Genomic DNA, 20,662 nt, shown 5'->3' on the forward strand with positions numbered 1-20,662 from the left:
TTTCATGGAGGAGGGACCGTGGCTCAGTAGTAGAGCATCTGCTTGGCCTGCAGAAGGTTCCAGGTTCAATCCCCGGCATCTCCAGTTGAAAGGACTAGGCAAGTAGGTGATGTGAAAGACCTCAGTCTACCTGGAGAGCCACTGCTGGTCTGAGTAGACAATACTGACTTCGATGGACCAAGGGTTTGATTCGGTATAAGGCAGCTTCATGTGTTCATGTGTATTCCAGTGATTCTCCTTAATTCAGAAAAAAAACCTTTAGAATCACTCCATCTTCCTAGTTTTCTCATTGACTGTTTCCATTTTTGCACCTAATCAAACGATGTTGCCAATTAAAGCCAGAAATCTGGAACATGGCCTTTGAGGGAGGGGGGAATCAGAGGATTTACTTCTGAGTAAACATGCAAAAGCAAAGTTTTGTGCATCTAAGCCCAATGATTTCTGTGGACTTAGAAGGGTGGAACTCTGCCTTGGATGGCACTGTTAGGAGTTGCTTTCTTTCTCTCTTTTTTTGGCCAACTTTTTTCTATACCCTTAAAACCTGCAAAAATCCATCCAGCAAAATGTTCACAGAAGTGCAACAATGGAGTAAAGCTTCACCTGCTGAATTTTGGCCTGCCATGCAGCACTTTAAAGGTGCAGGAATTGTGCTTGGGGCAAAAAGCAAGTCACAAGCCAAGCCAACTGCCTTCCTTGTGCAGACAAGGCATGTATTCGTTTAAGCATGTATTTGTTTAAGAGATCAGGAGGAATATTTAAATAGGCCAACTAATGTTTTCTTCCTCTTAACTAGTTAACATCTATCCACCCAAAAAAAGTTTCAAAGGATGATTGAGGAAAAGACTTGTGAAAAAGAAATCCACCTCGAATGCTGGCCCTAAACCTATTTGGCCCCATTCGTATGGGTCGAACACTGGCTCCACATTCATCTACCGAAAAAAAGGATGGCTTGCCACAACCAGCAATGAGAACCAGGCACACAGCCTTTGCTGCTGGACACAGCCGCGGAACAGCACACGGAGGACACCCCACGGGTCAGCACCTGACCCAGCAAAAAAAACTCTCTTATAAAATCCGGCTTCTGAGCACGTGGAAACTTTCAACATTGGCACAAACACACCCACAGATGTGCCACTGTAACCTTCCAAGGAAGAAGTTTAGAAAAAGCCTTTGAGTTGCTGGAGCCGCTGTGATCAGAACACCTCACAGGCGTCTGGGTCCATTAATCAGAAGAGGAAGGATAAGTTAGTTTTTATACCCTGGTTTTTTTCTCCCTTAAAAAGTCTCAAAGTGGCTTACAACCGCTTTCCCTTTCCCTCCCCACAAAAGACACCTTGAGAGGTAGGTAGAGCTGAGAAAGTTCAGAAAAAACTGTGACTGGCCCAATGTTCCCCAGCAGGCTTCATGTGGAGGAGTGGGGAATCGAACCCGGTTCTGCAGATTAGATTCCGCCGTTCTTAACCATTATGCCTCGCTGGCTCTCCTGGGTTCCAACGTGACTTCTGCCATGAATTGAGTAAGTGACCTCAGGCCTCTTCGCCACAGGCAGGACGTTTTGGGAGCAGAGCCTGAGGAGGGCGGGGTTTGGGGAGGGACTTCAATGCCATAGAGTCAAATTGCCAAAGTAGCCATTTTCTACAGGGGAACTGATCTCTATCGGCTGAAGATCAATTGTAATAACAGGAGATCTCCAGCTAGCACATGGAGGTTGGCAACCCTAATAGCTAAGTTCAGGGCAGAAAGGAACTTCAAACCAAGGCCTCACAGCTCAGTTGTAGGCTTCTTTACTCAAAAGTAATCCCCATGGTATTCCGGGGAGCTTACGTGCAAGGAAGTACACTCATGGTTCCAGCTTGAGCCATTGATGAAGGGCTAAATCAGACATATGCTGGGAAGTTCTGTGTCTGGAGCTCCCAACGATTTATAATACTCAGCTCTTGGGTGCCTTGTGCTTGAGAACAGACTTTTTAAAATTGTTGGGAGCATCAGATATGGCACTTCCAGCACTCATCTGATTTGGCTCCAAGGAGTGCACAGTTTGCCTCTCCAGCCATCTTTAAAAAAAGGTAAAGGTCCCCTGTGCAAGCACCGGGTCATTCCTGACCCATGGGGTGATGTCACATCCCGATGTTTCCTAGGCAGACTGAGTCAACCTTGAGCCAGCTACCTGAAATTGACTCCCATCGGGATCGAACTCAGGTCGTGAGCAGAGCTTGGACTGCAGTACTGCAGCTTACCACTCTGCGCCACGGGGCTCCTGATGGCTTCCAGCCATCATACCCCACTGCAATCTAGCCAGGACCCTCTTCTCCAGTGGTCTAGTGGTGGACAGTCCATCAAGTCGCAGCCAACTTAATGGCCACCTTGTAGGGTTTTCAAGGAAAGAGAGAAAGAGATGTGTTTGCCATCGCCTGCCTCTGCATCGCGATCCTGGACTTCCTTGGTGGTTTCCCATCCAAACACTAACCAGGGCTGACCCTGCTTAGCTTCCGAGTTCTGATAACATTGGACAAACGAGCCTGAGACATCTAGGTCAGCTGAGAGACAAACAAAGGTGCTTTGCCATTGCCTGCCTCTGCGTAACAATTCTGGACTTCCTTGGTCTCCCATCCAAACACTAACCAGGGCTGACCCTGCTTAGCTTTCAAGATCTGATAACATTGGTCTAGCCTGGGACATCTAGGTCAGCTGAGAGACAAACAAAGGTGCTTTGCCATTGCCTGCCTCTGCGTAACAATTCTGGACTTCCTTGGTCTCCCATCCAAACACTAACCAGGGCTGACCCTGCTTAGCTTTCAAGATCTGATAACATTGGTCTAGCCTGGGACATCTAGGTCAGCTGAGAGACAAACAAAGGTGCTTTGCCATTGCCTGCCTATGCATAGCAACCTTGGACTTCCTTGGTGGTCACCCATACAGGTGTCAACCAGGCTGAAGAGGAGAAGACTAAGAGGTGATCTGATAACCATCTTCAAGTACTTAAAGGGATGACCTATAGAGGATGGTGCCGAGTTGTTTTCTGTTGCCCCAGAAGGTCGGACCAGAACCAACGAGTTGAAATTAAATCAAAAGTGATTCTGTCTAGACATTAGGAAGAATTTTCTAACAGTTAGAGCAGTTCTTCAGTGGAACAGGCTTCCTCGGGAGGTGGTAAGCTCTCCTGCCCTGGATAATTTTAAGCAGAGGCTAGATGGCCACCTGTCAGCAATGCTGATTCTATGACCTTAGGCGGATCATGAGAGGGAGGGCATCTTGGCCATCTTCTGGACATGGAGTAGGGGTCACTGGGGGAGTGGGGGGAGGTAGTTGTGAATTTCCTGTGTTGTGCAGGGGGTTGGACTAGATGACCCTGGTTGTCCCTTCCATCTCTATTATTCTAGGACCAGCCTTGCTTAGCTCCTGACATCTGACAAGTCCGCACTATCTGGGGCCATCCAGGTCAGGGTTGCGGCATACTAGGCCTGATAGTTAAGACAGCCCCAAAGATTCTCATATGTTGTCATCTTACCTGAGAAGCCAACATGTGCTGGGAGAGGTGGAAAGGGAAGGGGGTTGCCGTGCCAGCTGCCCCCTGCGTGGCAGCCAAGCCTCCATTCTCCAAGCTCCCTCCGCCTGCCACAGACGCCAGCAAGTGTCCCATGCCCATGGCGGAGAATGCCCCCGGAGCCATGGCGAATTGTCCCGGGTGGATGAAGAAGGGCTGCCCAGCGCTGAGGGGGTTGAAGAACTGCTGCCCGTGGAGGCCCGAGAGAGCCAGGCTTTGCAGGTGCCCTGCGCTCAGGTGTGGAGGACTGTCCGTCTGAACCATCAGGGGGGCAAAGGACTCCTTGCTGCCCCCCAGGGGAGCGCAGTCACCGTGGGCCTCTTTCTTGGAGCCTTCCTGCAGGGGTGGCGGCGGCGCCAGCGGCTCTTTCCTTCGGCCCTCCACTTTGTCTTTCTCCAGGCCCAGCGGGCTAAGCAGGGGCCCTTCACCAAGGCCTTCTTTGGGCAATGAGACCTCGCCAGCTTTGCCAACTCGACTCCTCTCGTCCCCCGGCAGGCGGGGGCTGCTGCTGCTGCGGGGACTGCAGTTTTCCAGGTCAGGACTGGGTCTTTTTCCTTCCGGGAGTTTGTCTAACTCGTGATCGCTGCCTTTATCTTCTGGAAGAAGAGAGGAGGAAGGAAAGCGGGAGCTGTCAACTGCACAAAATAATTTGGAGTAGGTATAAACACAACTGCCCCGCCGATCCCCATGTTCTGAAGATGCCTTTCTCCATTTGCTACCATCTGCTGGGGGGGCGGGGTGTCACACTGGTCATACAGGGCCTTCTCTGTGTTGGGACCTCACCCATGGAACTGTCTCCCCTTTCTGAGATCCACCTGGCACCAAACTGACTTGAACTGTTAGGTTTTTACTCATGTTTTTCATTGCTTTTAAAAATCTGACCTCTGTTTTTTTGTGAATTGTCATTACTAGCTTTCTTGTTTAGATTTTGTTTATCTTCTGTTTTATTAGCTGCTTTGTTTGAATGTGTCCATTGGTTTTGATACTGGTTTCTCTCCTTTCCTGCAATATTTTTATTTAGGATATTTATGCACCTGCCTTTCTCCTGAGCATCTCAGGACTCAAGGTGGTTCAAGGAAGCATAAGACCACTTACAATTTAGCAAACAAAGTCACTCTCCTTGTATGAAAGAAAGGTTGTTGTTAATATTTCTGTATTAAAATGGCTTCAGATTTTCCCTTTCCATTTCTTACAGTGATAACACAATAGACCCAAAACAACCTTGGAGGGAGGACTACAGCCCCAACCATTAAAATTTTCCCTTGTCAATTAATTTCAAAGGAACTTCATTGTTAATCATTAAAGCATAGGGCATAGTGTGGTAAATAAATCATCAACTAAAGCAATAAGTACAAAACAGGAGGAGGGCTGCTTCTAAAAGACTAAGTGATTTTTATTCTAGCATGGACTGCAAGATCCGAGGTTCAATCCCTGGCATCTCTAGTTAAAGGGACTAGGCAGGTAGGTGATGTGAAAGACTTTTCTCTGCCTGAGACCCTGGAGAGCCGCTGCCTGTCTGAGTAGACAGTACTGAGTTTGATAGACCAAAGGTCTGATTCAGTATAAGGCAGCTTCATGTGTTCACTTTGTCAGATGCTTGAGCTAAAAGCCTCAGTTGCCAGGTGTTGTAAACTGCCAGTTCTCAAGACCTTGCAGGCAAGCTCAGCTTTTGACGTTATTCTGGTTTGCCATTGCCTGCTTCTGCATAGATCCCAGGACTTCTTTGGTGGTCTCTCATCCAAGTACTAACCAGGGCTGACCCTGCTTAGCAGCCGAGATCTGCCGAGATCAGGCTAGCCTGAGCTATCCAGGTTAGGACCAACCAAATGACACCTAACAGTGTGCAGGCTTTGAGTTTTCCAGAACTCTTCTTTAGGCTGGATGTTACCAAGAAAGGAAAAGAAAAAAGGAAGAAGCTTCGGGGCACGATGGGAAATTCTGGTGCAGACTGTTGGTTGTGCGGTAGACATTAGATGCAGAGCTGATACAGGAGAAGCACCAAACTTTGTACGTGCGTGTGTGTGTGTGAGAGAGAGGAGAGAGAGAGAAAGAGAGAGAGAAAGAGAGAGAGAGAAAGAGAGAGAGAAAGAGAGAGAGAAAGAGAGAGAGAAAGAGAGAGAGAAAGAGAGAGAGAGAAAGAGAGAGAGAAAGAGAGAGAAAGAGAGAGAAAGAGAGAGAAAGAGAGAGAAAGAGAGAGAAAGAGAGAGAGAAAGAGAGAGAGAAAGAGAGAGAGAAAGAGAGAGAGAAAGAGAGAGAAAGAGAGAGAAAGAGAGAGAAAGAGAGAAAGAGAGAGAAAGAGAGAGAAAGAGAGAGAAAGAGAGAGAAAGAGAGAGAAAGAGAGAGAAAGAGAGAGAAAGAGAGAGAAAGAGAGAGAAAGAGAAAGAAAGACCACAAAATTGTTACATTCCACAGAAAATAGATTTATGCTAGAATAATAAATAGATTTATGCCAGAATATATAATTGGTACTCTTTAAGGTGGCACAAGACTCCTCTTTTGGCTGCAACAGACGGGTTCTTCCCATCTAGAACTAAAACAGAAGTTCATTGGTTCTTGTAAGTTATCCGGGCTGTGTGACCATGGTCTTGGAGAGACACGGTCCTTCAGTGTTACTCCTCTGAAGATGCCTGCCACAGCTGCTGGCGAAACGTCAGGAAAGAAAATACCAAGACCACGGTCACACAGCCCGGATAACCTACAAGAACCAATGAACTCTGACCGTGAAAGCCTTCGACAAAACAGAAGTTGTTTGATTTGTTTGTAAGGGAGGAAGAGGAAAAACTGGCCAGAAATCAACCAGAGCGTGTAGTGTGAGAGAAGTCTGGAAGAAAAAAAACAGGCGCCAGAGGGCAGTAGAGAGCAGGGTCACAAGCCCAATGTTAGCCCAGAGGTAAACTACATTTTTCTTTGGCTCTCAAGGGGGTGGGGTGGGGGATAAAACTGGGCATTTTGCACCTGTGCACTCACTCACTCCTCATCACACCATGTAAATAAAAGGGGGAGGTTCTTCGTCGACCAATTTAAAAATCCATATTTTTGCTATGCCCAGAACAACACAGAGGTGTAAATCTGTTTTCACTGGAGACATTCGATCTGTTTTGATGGGGGGAATAGACCAGGCTGAAATGGATAATTGGGAGGAAAACTGTTGTTGTCTTTAATTTTTAAGGATTGCAGCTGCTTCTGGAGGGGCAGAGAGACAGGAGGAGGAAATTTGCTAATAAATGCAAAAGAGACTGGAGATATAAGCAGATCTACTCAGAAGTAAATCCGATTTTATTCAGTGGGGCTTACTGCCAGGAAACTGTCCTTAGGATTGCAGCCTCAAGTCCGTTGCTCCCAATTAAGCTTGCTGGCACCTTGAAGGTTGGCAAAGGTATGATAGAAGAAGCTTTAATGATCCGGAATTTGTTTAGTTGATTGCATTATATGTCCTTGAAACAACCCCATCTTCTGGGTGCTTAAATCCCTCCAAGAAGACTCCCAAATAAGGTCAAGTAATTTACGGCCCGTTCCTTACTCCCAAGGAAGATGCATTTGCTTTCCAAACAAACTTCCTTCCAAGTATGTGTGTATTGCAGTATATTGCAGCCTGGAATGGCATTTCTCTCTCGGAGAGTAAGGCCCAAGAGAAACAGATTTGCTTCCGAGTAGCCACGCATTGGGCCGTATTCATTTGGGAGATCTGAGCAAACTCCAACAGGTTTATAACATGGCAGAACCTTTGCCAAATAAACCTATAGATTTAACATAGATATTATTTAAAAAACACTGGGAACCTAATCTGCAGAGATGTCCTCTCAAAGGTTTACCGTAGCAAAGCAAATTCAACTGAACATTATTTTCAATTCAAGCAGGTTATTCTGTTCATGAAAATGTTTTGTTTTCGTTAAGCTAATGTTTTTGTTGGCTGGCTAAAGAGTTCAGGGGAATGCAAAAACCAACGGTTTCTTTTGGACAAATATCCAAGGAAAATGAAAGGGGGGGAGGAAACCATTCTGGGACATGAACTAATCCACTACCTTGATAATCAGCTCCTTACCCTGGGATTTATCTGGCTGGTTGTTGGGGGGGGGGGTGAGTTTTATCAAGTCTCCAGAAGAGGTTGTGAATTAACAGCCACTCTTCTGGGAAGGAAAGCAACTAGTGCCCTGCAAACTGTGGACACATGCTTGTTTACTCGAGAATAAGCCTCGTGTTCCAAAAGCTGTAAGGCTTCAGCCTTGCCTGAAAACAAAATCCTCACCACAAAATGTTTGTGCTGCAAATCCACTTATTGTTCTGTGAAATTGAGTACCCCTCTAGAAATGTGGTCCCGATCCACTTTCAAATTGTTGCTCTTTAAATACACTCCTTTTACTACTGAAACTCTGAATGCTTGAAAGGACATCCGATCTTCAGTGATCTTCTCCCTATCAGTTCTGGCTAGGTTGTCATAGCAAAGTGTTAGGGGACAGTCACTGAGGTCCGGGTTCAAATCCCCCCTCAGTTCTGGCCCAGTGAGGCAACCTTATTCAGATTATTTTTGTCCCTCAAGCTGTCCAAATTGGGGGGGGTCATAACCCTGACCTTTAAAAGGTTTTTTGTCATGATTCCTGACATCCTCTTTAGAAGGATTCCAAATTCTTGAAAATTGTAATTGCTTTTATCAATATGTTTTTTTCACAAACACAACCCACCCCAGTGGACTCGAACTGGGTGATCTGCAATGCCCTCCGCGGTAGGGCTTACTCCCAGGAAAGGGGTGGCACTGTTAGTTTGCACCCTTCTGCACCCTTGGAAGTGAGCCTCGAGGTACAGTGTGAACTGGCAAAATCCACTTGCAAACGATCATTAAAGTGTACTGAAAGAGGATTGTGTTATTTGGCCCAGTGGGGACTTCCTTCCTTCCTAATGAAGGTAAAAGACAGATCCTCTGTCCTGCAAGCCGGAACAGGGCTATAGTGTCATTAAGAATGCAGCTATAGAGAGGGGGATCAAAAAAGATTGCAAAACCATCTTGCACCCACACACCCACGGTGCTTCCTGAGGAAGAAACGCTCCGCAGTTCAAGGGGACGTCCACCCTGGCAATGCAACACTAAAAGAATGCTTTCCTGGGAGTAAGCTCCATCCAACCGACCCGAGTAGCAGTCTGAGTAGACCTGTAGCAGAAAAGGGCAAGAGACCAGTAGCACCTTAAAGACTAACAAGAATATTTTCTGGTAGGGTATGAGCTTTAGTGAGCCACAGCTCACTTCTTCAGATAAAGACGGATTCACATTCTAGCTGTAAGTAGAGGGGAGTGAATTCAGACAAGCATTAGTATGTAAATGTGAGCTGTGTATTAGTTTGTAAATGTGAGCCGAAGAAGTGAGCTGTGGCTCACGAAAGCTCATACCCTGCCAGAAAATATTCTTGTTAGTCTTTAAGGTGCTACTGGTCTCTTTTCTGCTACTGCCCTTTTCTGCTACTGCAGACAGACTAACACGGCTACCCACTGTGAGTAGACCTGCTTCGACTTGCTCCCCAGGAAGCCTACTTTAATAGTAAGCGACTTCGGAGCCAAGGGGGGATTTTTTTTACCTCGGCTGTTGCGGTGCAGTCTTAAGGGACTGGGGGCCGTACTCAGCGGGGAGTGGAGCGGGTCTCGAACCGGGGCCGGCTCGCACGAAGAAGCGTCCGATTCGCCTCCGTCTCGGTCCGGCTTGCACTGATCCTCATACATCCGCAGGGAGGGCAGCGTCAGCTGTTTTCTGTTGGGGATGAGGCGCAACGGGGAGGAGGGCAGAAGAAAGAAGGCAGAAGATCAGCAGCCAAGCGCAGGTTGCGCGGCCTGGGTTCGCCGGCTAGGATCGGGAGCTCTCTGTATTTCGTGCTGGTAATCGAGTTTAGGGTTGCCAACAGGCCAGCAGAAAAAAATGTCCTCTCCCTGAAATTGAAGCTTAAAGCATTGAAAATTGCAGCCGAAACTTTACCCGGCATGGATGTAAATAGCACCCCTTAAGCCTCTGCTCAAAGGGACAGGATTATTATTTTTTCCTGCAGGCAGTTGGCAACCTGATTTAGGAAAGTTCTTTTGACACCCCTCCCAATGTCGCTATTATCTTTTATGAAAATAAGACTTTCCATGCATTGATGAGGAGAGAGTGATCTCCGAGGAGGAGACATAAATAGAATGGATTGACAACATTTTTTAAAACACCCAACTTTTAAATAAAACAAATGTATGGAAATAGAAAAATAAAAGAGCAGTCCTAATCCCCTTGGGAAATTGCCTGACGGCTTTGGTTTGTACATGCAGAAGAATGAGGGAGCAGAACCCATTGGAGGGCTGCAGAGGAAAGGGTGCCATTTGTAATACCTGCAGGCAGAAAAGTGTTGCATTAGGAGAAAAATCATCCCACTCCCTGCCCTGCTAGTTTTCTAGGAGCAGGGAGTTTAACATTAGGAGCAGCACTAAAAAGAAACCCGGTGCGTTCTGAGGTGCCCTTTTGAGTGGTGGCGGTGAAAGGGAGCCACTGAACATGGCGAGGCGCTTGAGATAATACCTTTCCCCCCATATTAAAAATTTCCTTGCAGGTAGAAAACTAGCAGATCACTGAAAAAAATTAGCTAGATCTATGTTTCCCCGACCTGTTAGTTTCCTGCGTGGGCAGAGTCTGTGTAGTAAGATTGTGTCCTGTGAACACCGCAACCCAATGCAGACAGGAGGTGAGAGCAGGGGCCTTTGGAAGGTGAAAAGCGGGCTCCCAGGCTCTGATTCTGTGCACGCTTACCCGAGAGCAAGTCCCGCTGAATATGGTGGGGTTTGCTTCGGAGTAAACCTGCAGGATTCTTAGGGGCAGGCCTCCGAGGGAGGGGGAAGAGATTCGCGTGGCAAAGTATTCATCGTACCTTTTTTCTCGTCTGCCATTGCCGGTATCTCGAAATCCTTTTGCGAAGGGGTTGTTATCGATTTTCAACTGGGTGATCTGAAAATGAAGAACACAAAAGAGAGCAGGGTTTAATTTTAAAGGGCGACTTTGGGCGCAAACGCCCGGTCGCTTGAGCCTCCTTTCTTCCCTGTTCCAGCCAGGATCCAGCCGTGCGTTTGCGCCCTTTGTTGAGAGCTCCTGTGCATGTTTACTCGAGAGTAAACCCGCTCCCTCCCCAGTTGGAGCCTAATGCCTGAAAAATGCTTTCCCCAGCCAAGTAGCCACAACCCCGTTAACCAGGGAGGGAGGACACAGGTTTCCTGGATTGTCTTCCCGGCAGGTTAAAGCCCCGCCACCTCTTTCTCCAAAAGCCATCGAAGGCGGATCAGGGAATGACAAAGTGCCACCCACCCCCCAACCTGTAGGGAGAAGGTGGGGTGGAGGGGTCTTCCTCCCCCCTCTGAGCCGAAAGCGGCGCCAGACCGTTTTAAGTCGGATTCAGACAACACACCGAATCCCCTCCGGTTTAACACACCGCAGGCTTTATGAAAAAATGATGCTGAGGTTTCTCTTGAATTATTCATAGAGGTGTAATGATCGGAAGTTCTTACTCCAAAATCCCCCCTCCCGGGATTTTTTTTTCACGCCCCCCAGGAGAAAAGGTGGTGGGAGAAAGACGGCGGGGGAGTTCCCACCCCCGAGTCTGAAGGGGACTGCCTTCTTGCGCCGAAACCAACTTGGATAGCTTTGGCGAGGGGAAAGGTCTCAACTATTTATCCCTCGGTCCTCTGCCCTCGAGATCCCGCCTGGCTGCTCGGATTTCTTTTTCCCCCCTCTTCCACTATTCTATATATGAAGTTTTTTTTAAAATCGCGAAATGGTTATTTAATGGGAGAAGAACTGAATCCTGCCGGATTCGTCTAAAATCTTGCCAGCCGAAACCTCCTGTTTATTCCCACCCCAGGGGGATAGACTACCACTGATCATAGAGGCTCCATGCTGCTTTTCAGCCCCTGGTGGACTCTCTGTCCTCCTCTTAAAATAATCAGAGGCAAATCATTGTGTCTTTGGGTTCCGAGGTCTGGTATTGCCTGAGGAAAACAAGGTCGGTATCTACTTTTCCCACACCGGGGGTCGTTTTAGAAATCTGTCGAATCGCGTCCCGCTTCCCCCATCAACAGTCTTTTTCCTAAGCTTAAAAAGGCTCCACCTTTTCTCCAGCCTCTGGATCCCTTTGGAGGCCTTTATCTGCCCCTTTCGCGCCTCTACCCTGCCTTTCTTCAGATGCACCCCCAAACACAGCCCCCACCCCTGCAAAAGTTTTATTCGCCCCCAAAATGCCCTTTGCCTTTCCCGCCTGGAGGAAGAAAGACCCGCCTGGAGGAAGAAAGACCCCGTTGGGGCCTCGAACTAGCGTGAGGGGAGGTAGAGCAATTCTGCAAATGGAAGTAAGGCTTAAAACGCGGTAGGGCCAAGGTTTTTTCCCCCTTCCCCCAAACCCCTTTCACCCTCGGTGTGCAGCCCGCTCCTAATTAGGTTCCCTGGGAAGTAAGTCCGGCTGATAGCAGTAGGACTCACTCCCAGGTAAGTGGGCATTAGGGATCGCAGCCTAAACTGGGCTACATTCCCATGTTGACGCAGGAAGCAGCTTTCACAAGCGAGGTGACCGTTTACAACGGGAGCGTTTTAAATTTTTATATATATATATATATATATATATATATATATATATATATATATATATATATATATATATACACACACACACACACACACACACACACACACACACCCATTCCGACAACCCCATTCAAAAGTGCATAAAGCGAGGGAGACCAGAGCCGGCCTGCTTGGAAATTAACTCCCATTGAACTGGGAGGGTTCAGCTTCCCAGCTGCAGGCACGAAGCGGCCTTACACTGAATCAGACCCTTGGTCGGTCCGGCTCAGCATCGTCTGCTCTGACTGGCAGCGGCTGTCCGCCTTCTGGAGGCAGAGGTCTTTCTTTGACCTCATCTACTGCCCGGTCCTTTAACTGGGGGTGCCGGGGATTGAACCTGGGACCTTCAGCATGCCCAGCAGAGGCTCTACCCACGGAACCAAGCCCCCTCTCCAGACGTGCCTGTTGATAAAGGAACGCGGGTTCAAACCAATGGGGGAAGAGTCACGTGTGAAACCTGGTCATGCATTTGCGCGATAACAATGATAGCAAATTAGGGGTGGGGAGGGAAAGTAGCCTGCGTTGTCAGTGGGGATTAATGTCAAGGGACAGAAATCCCTGGGAGAGGACAGGTCAATCCACCGGGATGACAACTCAAGAGAGCTTCCAGGCCCGGCAGCAGTCTACCCCGGCCTGCCCGCTGCTTGGCGTTTCTGGAGCCCGGCAGAAGGGATCCCACCCACCGGCAGCTGCCTCCTCCTTGACAGCTCGGCCAGAACCAGGAGGTGGGCTTCTTTGCCTCGTAAATTTTATGGCAGAGTTCATAAACGATTAAAGGCTACTCCGACGCCGGCCCCACAGGCCGGAGCCACCCCAGGCGAAAGAGCAGGCCGGCCCGGGCGGCGGGTGGGGGAGCCCTCTCTGCCAGGGACTGGCAAACTGCCGCCCCCCTCCCGCAAAAATCCAACAACACACACCAGCTAAGCGGAAATCCTAGGGCTTGCTTCCAATCTGCTTCAGTCCAGTTTCCAATCCGATTTCCAGCCCGATCCCCAATCCAGTTAAGTTTTTGGATTTCAGGTTGCGTTCTCTTCCGGGAGCAAAGCACGTAGGGACTTACTTCCGAGTAAACGTACAAGAAGGGCTTTTGCCCACTGCTTTACTCACAAGTAAGCCAAGAGTCAATCGTTTTGGATGTGAGCTGGTCGATTTACTGGGGGTGGGATTGCTTTTGGAGTGGCTCTTTTTGGGGAGGGGAATCCATTCTTTTGCGCGGGCGACAAAACCGATCCTGTTGCTGGATAACGACAGTGAATGACTTTGCCGCCGCTCTTGGCTCGGTTCTTTCCAAAGTCGAGGTCAAACGCACGAACGGCGATTTTTCTTCGATTTGTATCTCTCACCCGCCCACCAGTTTCCCCAAGGTAACCCTTTGGTACAAGAGGCAGGGGGGAGGGGGACCCGAAAATAGAATTCAGCATCTCAAATTCAGCAAAGCAGGAAGTTTAGAACATAAGAAAAACCCTGCTGGATCAGACTAAGGTCCATCAAGTCCAGCAGTCAACCAGGGGCCTCTAGGAAGCCCCCAAACAAGATGACGGCAGCAGCACCATCCTGCCTGTGTTCCACAGCACCTAATACAATAGGCACGCTCCTCTGATCCTGGAGAGAGTAGGTATGCATCATGAGTAGTATCCATTTGGACTAGTAGCCATGGATAGCTCTATCCTCCATAAGAACACAAGAAAAGCCCTGCTGGATCAGACCCAGGCCCATCAAGTCCAGCAGTCTGTTCACACAGTGGCCAACCCGGTGCCTCTAGGAAGCCCCCAACCAAGAGAACTGCGCAGCATTATCCTGCCTGTGTTCCACAGCACCCAATATAAGAGGCCTGCTCCTCTGATCCTGCAGAGAATAGTTTCAAATAAAGAGTCTGGGGTCGCCTTAAAGAGGAAGATTCCTGCATGTTTCAGGAGCCACCAGATTCTCTGTTGTTGGGGCTGCGGCCGGAATAACAATTATCCAATTATTTGGGCCGTGGAAAGAGGAGACGTTGGGCCAGGCCTCGGGTTGGTAGAAAGATCAACTCCAAACTGCTCAGGGAACAACTGCTCTTGTTTCCTCCCGTTTGTCAGCCGAAGACTGACTTTCTGGTGGCTACTGTTTAAATGAATAATCACCAAATTGGGATAAAGAAAAGGCGCATCAGAGGGATATAAATTCTTTGGCTTTCAAAAAGAAGGCAAAACAAGGCCGTGGCTGAATGTTTCATCAGTGGCTATCGATGGCTAAGTGGAACCTTCATGGACAAGGGCAGTCTACCTCAGACAGCCAGGTATTGGGGGCAGCGGCAACAGAGCCCTGCCGCTTGCGGAAAGCAGTGCTGGCCGAGGTGGGCGTTGGGTCTGATCCTGCTTGTCATGGATGGTGCGCGAGAGAAGGAGACCCCCCCCCCTTACCTTGTCGTTTTGGTAAGCAGTCACCGCTATGAAATCGGTCTCGGGAAACACGTATGTCCGAAAGGTGCTGTAGGGTAACTTGAGGATGTCGTTGGCCCGGACTATGTGGAATCGAGGCTGGTATTTATGCATCGAGTTCAGGATGGTCTGTCGGGAGTGAAAGAAGCGCAAATTCAGAGCCAGGGGCTGCGATGATCCCGTTTGCAAAGCAGAAGCCTCCCCTTCACCCCCTGCGGACGTGCCTACATCAAAAGGCAGAGGAGATCCTACACGCTCCCGTGTGGAAGAAAGTCTCGTGGGTGGGCTTCCTTCCGAGTAAGCCTGCGTAGGCCCGGACTGTAAATTCCATTCAACTAAATGCAATGAAATTGGGGGCCGGGATTGTATCCTAGGATGTTTTGATTAAAAAAAATTGGGGGGGGGTGTTGAATTGTGAGGGTGGGGAGAAGGGGTCCCGCTTGCTTCGGCAGTTGCTGGAATTAGGATAAGGTCTCCCAGGATTTAAAGTAATACATCTTTTTAATATTTACAATAAAAGGTTTAATAGCGCTTTTTTTGCTGTTCTTTCTACTGTAAATTATTCCTTCCGCTGGGTCCTTTATGCAATTGGGGACTTACTTCCGAGTAAGCCTGCATACATTTACGCACCCCGGCAGGTAAGAAGGGGTGTTAAAAGCCAGCAGAAATGAACTTGTCCACCATGACCTATTTTTTTACATAGATTTGGGTACCAGGTGAGAGCCGCCCCCTCCCCATGTACAAAGCGAATTTTGACCTGAAATCTACGGAGAGCAAAAGAAAATGCGACGTTTTGAAGGGAGAAATGTTGTTCTAGCAACCCCCCTTGTCTGAAAAAGGTCACAAAGGACCCTGGATTAGCTGGGGGGGGGGATTAAAGGCGGGACAGGATCTAGCCCCGCAAAAGCATTGGGAAGTCTTACTCAGTTCAAGGGGGAAATTTTGTCACGTAAAGGCCGCACACTCGGCTGAACAGACTTCCAAGTGCTTCACCGTGGCCGGATCGTGTGTCTCCCCCCCCCACCCCAGTTTGACTTAAAAAAAATAGGCATGTCAGTTTTGTCCGACGCCCCCCCCCCATGTATTAATAACCAGTCCTTTTACACCTTGTTCGGAACACGAGGCTCCCCAGCTGGGTTTCACTTTCCTTGGGGGCCAGCCCGTCCCAACCTCTTTGGCTGCGCCTTAAACAGGGCTTAGGGTCGCCTTGAGTTTAAGGGAGATGGCAGCTGCAGCCCTAAAGGCGAAGGAGTCGAGGCTTCTGAAATCCGCGGCGCTTGCTTCGGAGTAAATCTACCGAGATCGCTCTGCAAGGGCCCCTGGCCGCCGCCTCCCCCCAAAAACCAGGGCCTCCCTGATGTTTGCTGTTTCATCTCTTTAAGAACCAAACTGCTGGGCCATAAACGCAGCAGGCAAAGGGCCTGAACCTGCCAACTGTCTTGCGACCAGCATGTCCAAGAGACACCTGGAAGAGAAAGCGGTTGGTTTCAGCGCAGCTTCCTTGGAGTAGGAATCCCGGCCAAGCGGCCTCTTTTCCCCTCGAACTGGGCCAGACTCCGGAAAGCGCACTGGAATTGCAGTCAATGGAGAACGGTTCCAGGGACAGGCTTTGGGAGTCGGCGGAAGGAGAGAAGGATCCAACCCCTCCCCGAGCATCTGGGAAAGATGCAATCCTAAACACACTTCCCGGGGAGAAGTCCCATCGAATCAAAAGGGGGCTTGCCTCCCAGTAGACCGGTTTAGGATTGCTGCCTTACCCACGAACAAGAACGTGGAAAATTAGCAACCGTTAAGCGGCGGGCCAGTCTATGCAAGGGAGGTTTTGCCTTGGATTTGCTGCTCTCTAGACCCACATTTCCCCCAACCCAATTCTCAAAACTCTGCATGGGGGCTTATTGTTGAGTTTGGAGAATTGGGATGAGGAAAATCTGCATCTAAAGAGCTACAAATCCAAGGCAAAACCTCCCATGCAGAAATGGCCTTTGTAACAGGCCTGGATTCGAAACAATTGAATACTTCTTGATCTGGCCATTCATAACACGTTGGGAGTAGACACCATTGCGCTCCGTTGGAGTTACTTCCGAGTAAGCACATGGGTGGAATTGAGCGGTAAACATCCGGCCAGTTATTGATTCGCACAAGGAAAGGGTGGTGGTGGAAGAAAACAAAAATATAAGCGAAAAAAATCCTTAGAGGAATTAAACCGTTCTTCACTTATTATTTTCCAATGACACTCTTTCTCATACACACGCAGTTGCCATTTCGTTTAGATCTAAGATGTGCATGGAGGGTGGGGGAGTAATTTTTTAGCCTGGGAGGAGGTCAGCTGCTCAAGAGCTTCGGAGGACACCCGAAAATCTGCCCCAATCCCTGCCTCTGTGTCCCAAACCTTAGTTAACAGTATGGGGGGGGGGAGTTTCCCAGCTGGAAATCTAGGAGATCTTGAAGGCGCACTCCCTGATCCCCTTCTTCTTCACGGGCTGCGTGGGCTGTTACTTGCGAGTAAAGTGTACTGACATCCCATCAGAAACCCATCCAGTGGACTAAGAAGGAACAACCCTCACTTATCGCAGCGGGACTTACTCCCGGGGAAACATTCGTCGGATTGCGCTCTTGGCAAGGCTGCTGGCTACTGTCCCCGTGCTCAAAGGAGAAAGCTGTTTGCAGCTTCCTAAGGCAGCCCCATGGCCGCCCGTGGCCGTTTCCCCGAGGTAAAAGTGCTCTTAACGGCGCCGTCCTCTGCGGGCCGACTCCGAATCCTACCAGGTCTACTCCATGGGGGGCTTGCTTCCGAGAAAGTGTCCTGAGGACTACGCTGCTAGAGACTAAAACCTGGGACACAATCCAAATATGCAACCCAAGCCTGTGCATGCTTCCTTGGAGGTAAAGGACAGACAAGGCGCCTCTTCAAGCACCGAATTGAATGGGGGGGGGGGGGTTAAACAGGTGCTTGATTCCGCCATTGAAATTAAGGGGGTTTCTGAAGTGCTCCCTTTTGAATGGATCGGGCCCCGTTTGGTTCGCCTCCTTAAAAGGAAGGAACCTTCTCTCCCCCCCCCCCCGTAGCAGGCCCCCTCATTGAAAACGGCCCTTCGTCTGCAGAACCCTGAAGCAGCTGCGCCGAAGATTGGACTTAAATTAATTAGCAACCCAGAATATAAAAAGGGAATTTCAACACTTCCAAGACAGTAAATTCCAGCTCTGAAGGGGGTTCGTGTGTGTCTATAGAACAGTTTCATGTACGTGCCTACTCGGAAGTAAGACTCGCCAAATGCAGCGTGGCTTCCTTCTAAACCAGCATGCGAAGTCTTATTAGATAGTGGAGCAACGAAGGAAGTTGATTCGAATTGTTAAAAGCCCTGTCCAGAAACCCATTCACCCACCCCCCGGTTAACTCCGCTATTCCTTCGAGGAAGAACCACTCCCCAAAGGCGACCAAGCCAACTTGGGAACAAGGGCCAAACAAGGGCCTCTTCAAGCACCAAATTGAATTGGGGAGGGGGTTAAACAGGTGCTTGATTCCGCCATTGAAATTAAGGGGATTTCTGAAGTGCTCCCTTTTGAATGGATCGGGCCCTGTTTGGTTCCCCTCCTTAAAAGGAAGGAACCTTCTCTCCCCCCCCCCCGTAGCAGCCCCCTCCTTGAAAACGGCCCTTCGTCTGCACAACGAAGTAACTTTGGAGTAACTCGAAAACCAGGAGACTAACAAATCTGGAGTTCAGATGGCGACTTGGAAATAATTCTTAAAGCCACTGCTAGCTGCATTCCCGGAGAAACTATCCATATAGGAGCAAGCCCCCCCCCCCATATTATACTTCCTTCCGAGTAAGCGGGATGGCTGGGGCAGCACGTCCGACCGCACGTGCCTACAAACTGGGGTGGAGGTTGAACCGGAGCTACCCGGAAACCAGAAAGGGGGCTTCGCCTCCTCCTAGCCCGGTCCAGCCCGGGGAACAGGAGTGGCGACCCAGCCGATGCGATACGCAAGGCCTTGCGGAGCTTAATGCGCCTCAACCCGTTTATTCCAATTGACTCCTGTTCCGCATAAGGTCAAGACAGAAGATTCTCACTCTAAATCCCAAAATGCAGGGCTTTTTATAAGCAAATTCAGTGTGTGTGTGTGGGGGGGTTAATTTCCACTTTCGAAAAAGTGTTGTGTTGCTTTAAAATCCACCAAAGATAACTATAACCGGTTCCTATGTTTACTCAGAAGTAAGTTGCATGAAGCTGGGGAGGGAGGTAAATCATCTAGGTAAATGTAGAAATAAAATAGACATGATTTCTAGGAAGTACGCTTGACCGCAGTCCGCTAGACTTACTTCTGAGTAAACTTGGCCCGGGCCCTTCTACTTTTCTGAGCAGACGTGGCCCGGTCCCTTATACTCAGTCCCCTTTTATGGGGACCGAAACAAAACGGGGCAACGTTTCTCCCCAATACACTTCGGACCTCCGGCTTCCTTGGACGAGAATCCTGGAGAGATACGACTCCTTCCAGCCTTTCAAGCGATTAGGGGCGTCTGGGCTTGCAAAGCGAAGTATAAACCCCATCTTAAAAATATATTTTAAAAGTCCCGATCCTAGGTATATTTCAGAAGTCTCTCAATCTGTGGTAAACGAGATTTATTCCGATGTCAGTATGCTTTCTCCAGGAAGTACTGCTAAAACTGGAAACCCATGGAATTCAGTGCGGCTTTACTTCCCAGGAAACGCCAGGAGGATCCGGAAAGCCCGGCTGAAAGCCACCGAATTTACATCCGAGGAAAGGAGAGGCTCGCGTGTTCCGGGATGAAATCCTCAGGCAATCGCCCCACCCTTTTTGTGCCGCCTCAAGACCGCGATCCTACCAGCAGATTTCTTGGGAAATTACTTAATTTCAGCGGCGCGCTCCCTCCTCCACAAAAGAATCCTGCGCTGGAGCTGGTAATTTAAGGTAATCCGGTCTACTGGGGGGAGCCTGCATGAGTGTCTGAGGTCTTTCAGGCCCCTCCATGGCCAGGCCCTAAAACAAGGGGGCAGACGCTTGCCTGGCAGTGGTCCTGGTAGCATTTAGTGACACTTACTTCCGAGTAAAGCTGCCCAGGATTCGACTGCATCGCAGCCACAGGGCGAAAGAGAGAAAAAGGCAGCAGAACATCCTGCGTGTTTACTCGGAATTAAGTCCAGCCAGGATCCACGGGCCTTACCCCGGAGCCAGGCTACAATCTTTAAAAACCTTTTTTTTTTAGAACCTCTCTCAGAGTCGAAATGGATCAACCGATCTCTTAAAGAGACTCAGTGTGGCTGGATCGTGGCCCTGGCGCTTTGGACGTGTGACCTCACCATCCCTCGCCTTGGGGGTCAAAGACTGGGGGTGGGAGGGAAACAATTATACACATGTACACAGACACACACATATATATGTCTTTTTAAAAGTTGAAAAGTTCCTTTTCTCTCCTGCGGAAATCCCGTTTGGGTTTCTGATGGATTTCCAAGGCAGGCGCTCATTATATTAAAATTCCGGTGGGGGGATCCGGAACAAACCCATTTCGGGTTCTGTAGGGTCCCTGTTTCCACACGGGGTGAGGGGAAAGCACTGGGAAAGGCCAGTTTCCAAAAAATATAAGGCGAGACGGGGTGGGGGGAGGAGAAACTGTGCTCAAAGATTTGGATCCCTTTCCTAGGGAGCTACGGATCGGGGCTTTTCGTATAGCAAACCCTGAAATGCATACAGAAATCCCTTCTTCCTCCCCCGTGCACCGACTGTAGAGCCCAGACGGATTTGCCGTGCAACCTAGGGCCCAACTAAAAAGTATTTAAAAGGGGGGGACCTCTCTTGATTTTATCAGCTATTTGCCTGACCCCACTTGAGATCAGTGGGGTTAGAGTGCGTATGTGGTTCGATCTTACCTTTTATACATGCAACGCCCCCCCCCCACACACACACACACTGTGGCCGGGGCAAATCTCTCATAATTTTTATTAGATTTTGTGCCCGCTGGCTCACACAGTTTGAGACTTGCCCTGTGGTCTACCCTAGAGTTTCCGTTGCAAAACCCGTCTTTCTCACCCAAAAGTTCCTGAATCCCGAAATGGGGCGAAAACAGCCTA

At 49.1% G+C, this 20,662-nt stretch overlaps 1 protein-coding gene across 1 annotated transcript in view; it reads right to left on the reverse strand.

The window, feature by feature from the left end:
• Nucleotides 1–20,662, reverse strand: part of TBX2 (T-box transcription factor 2) — a 41,725-nt gene that overhangs the window by 16,402 nt on the left and 4,661 nt on the right. The window contains 4 exon segments of the mRNA XM_056865077.1: nucleotides 3,509–4,140; nucleotides 9,109–9,278; nucleotides 10,420–10,496; nucleotides 14,558–14,704. Coding sequence (XP_056721055.1) covers nucleotides 3,509–4,140; nucleotides 9,109–9,278; nucleotides 10,420–10,496; nucleotides 14,558–14,704 — 1,026 coding nt within the window.

Source organism: Euleptes europaea, chromosome 19, assembly GCF_029931775.1.
Source record: "Euleptes europaea isolate rEulEur1 chromosome 19, rEulEur1.hap1, whole genome shotgun sequence".
In the NCBI taxonomy this organism is placed as follows: Eukaryota; Metazoa; Chordata; class Lepidosauria; order Squamata; family Sphaerodactylidae; genus Euleptes; species Euleptes europaea.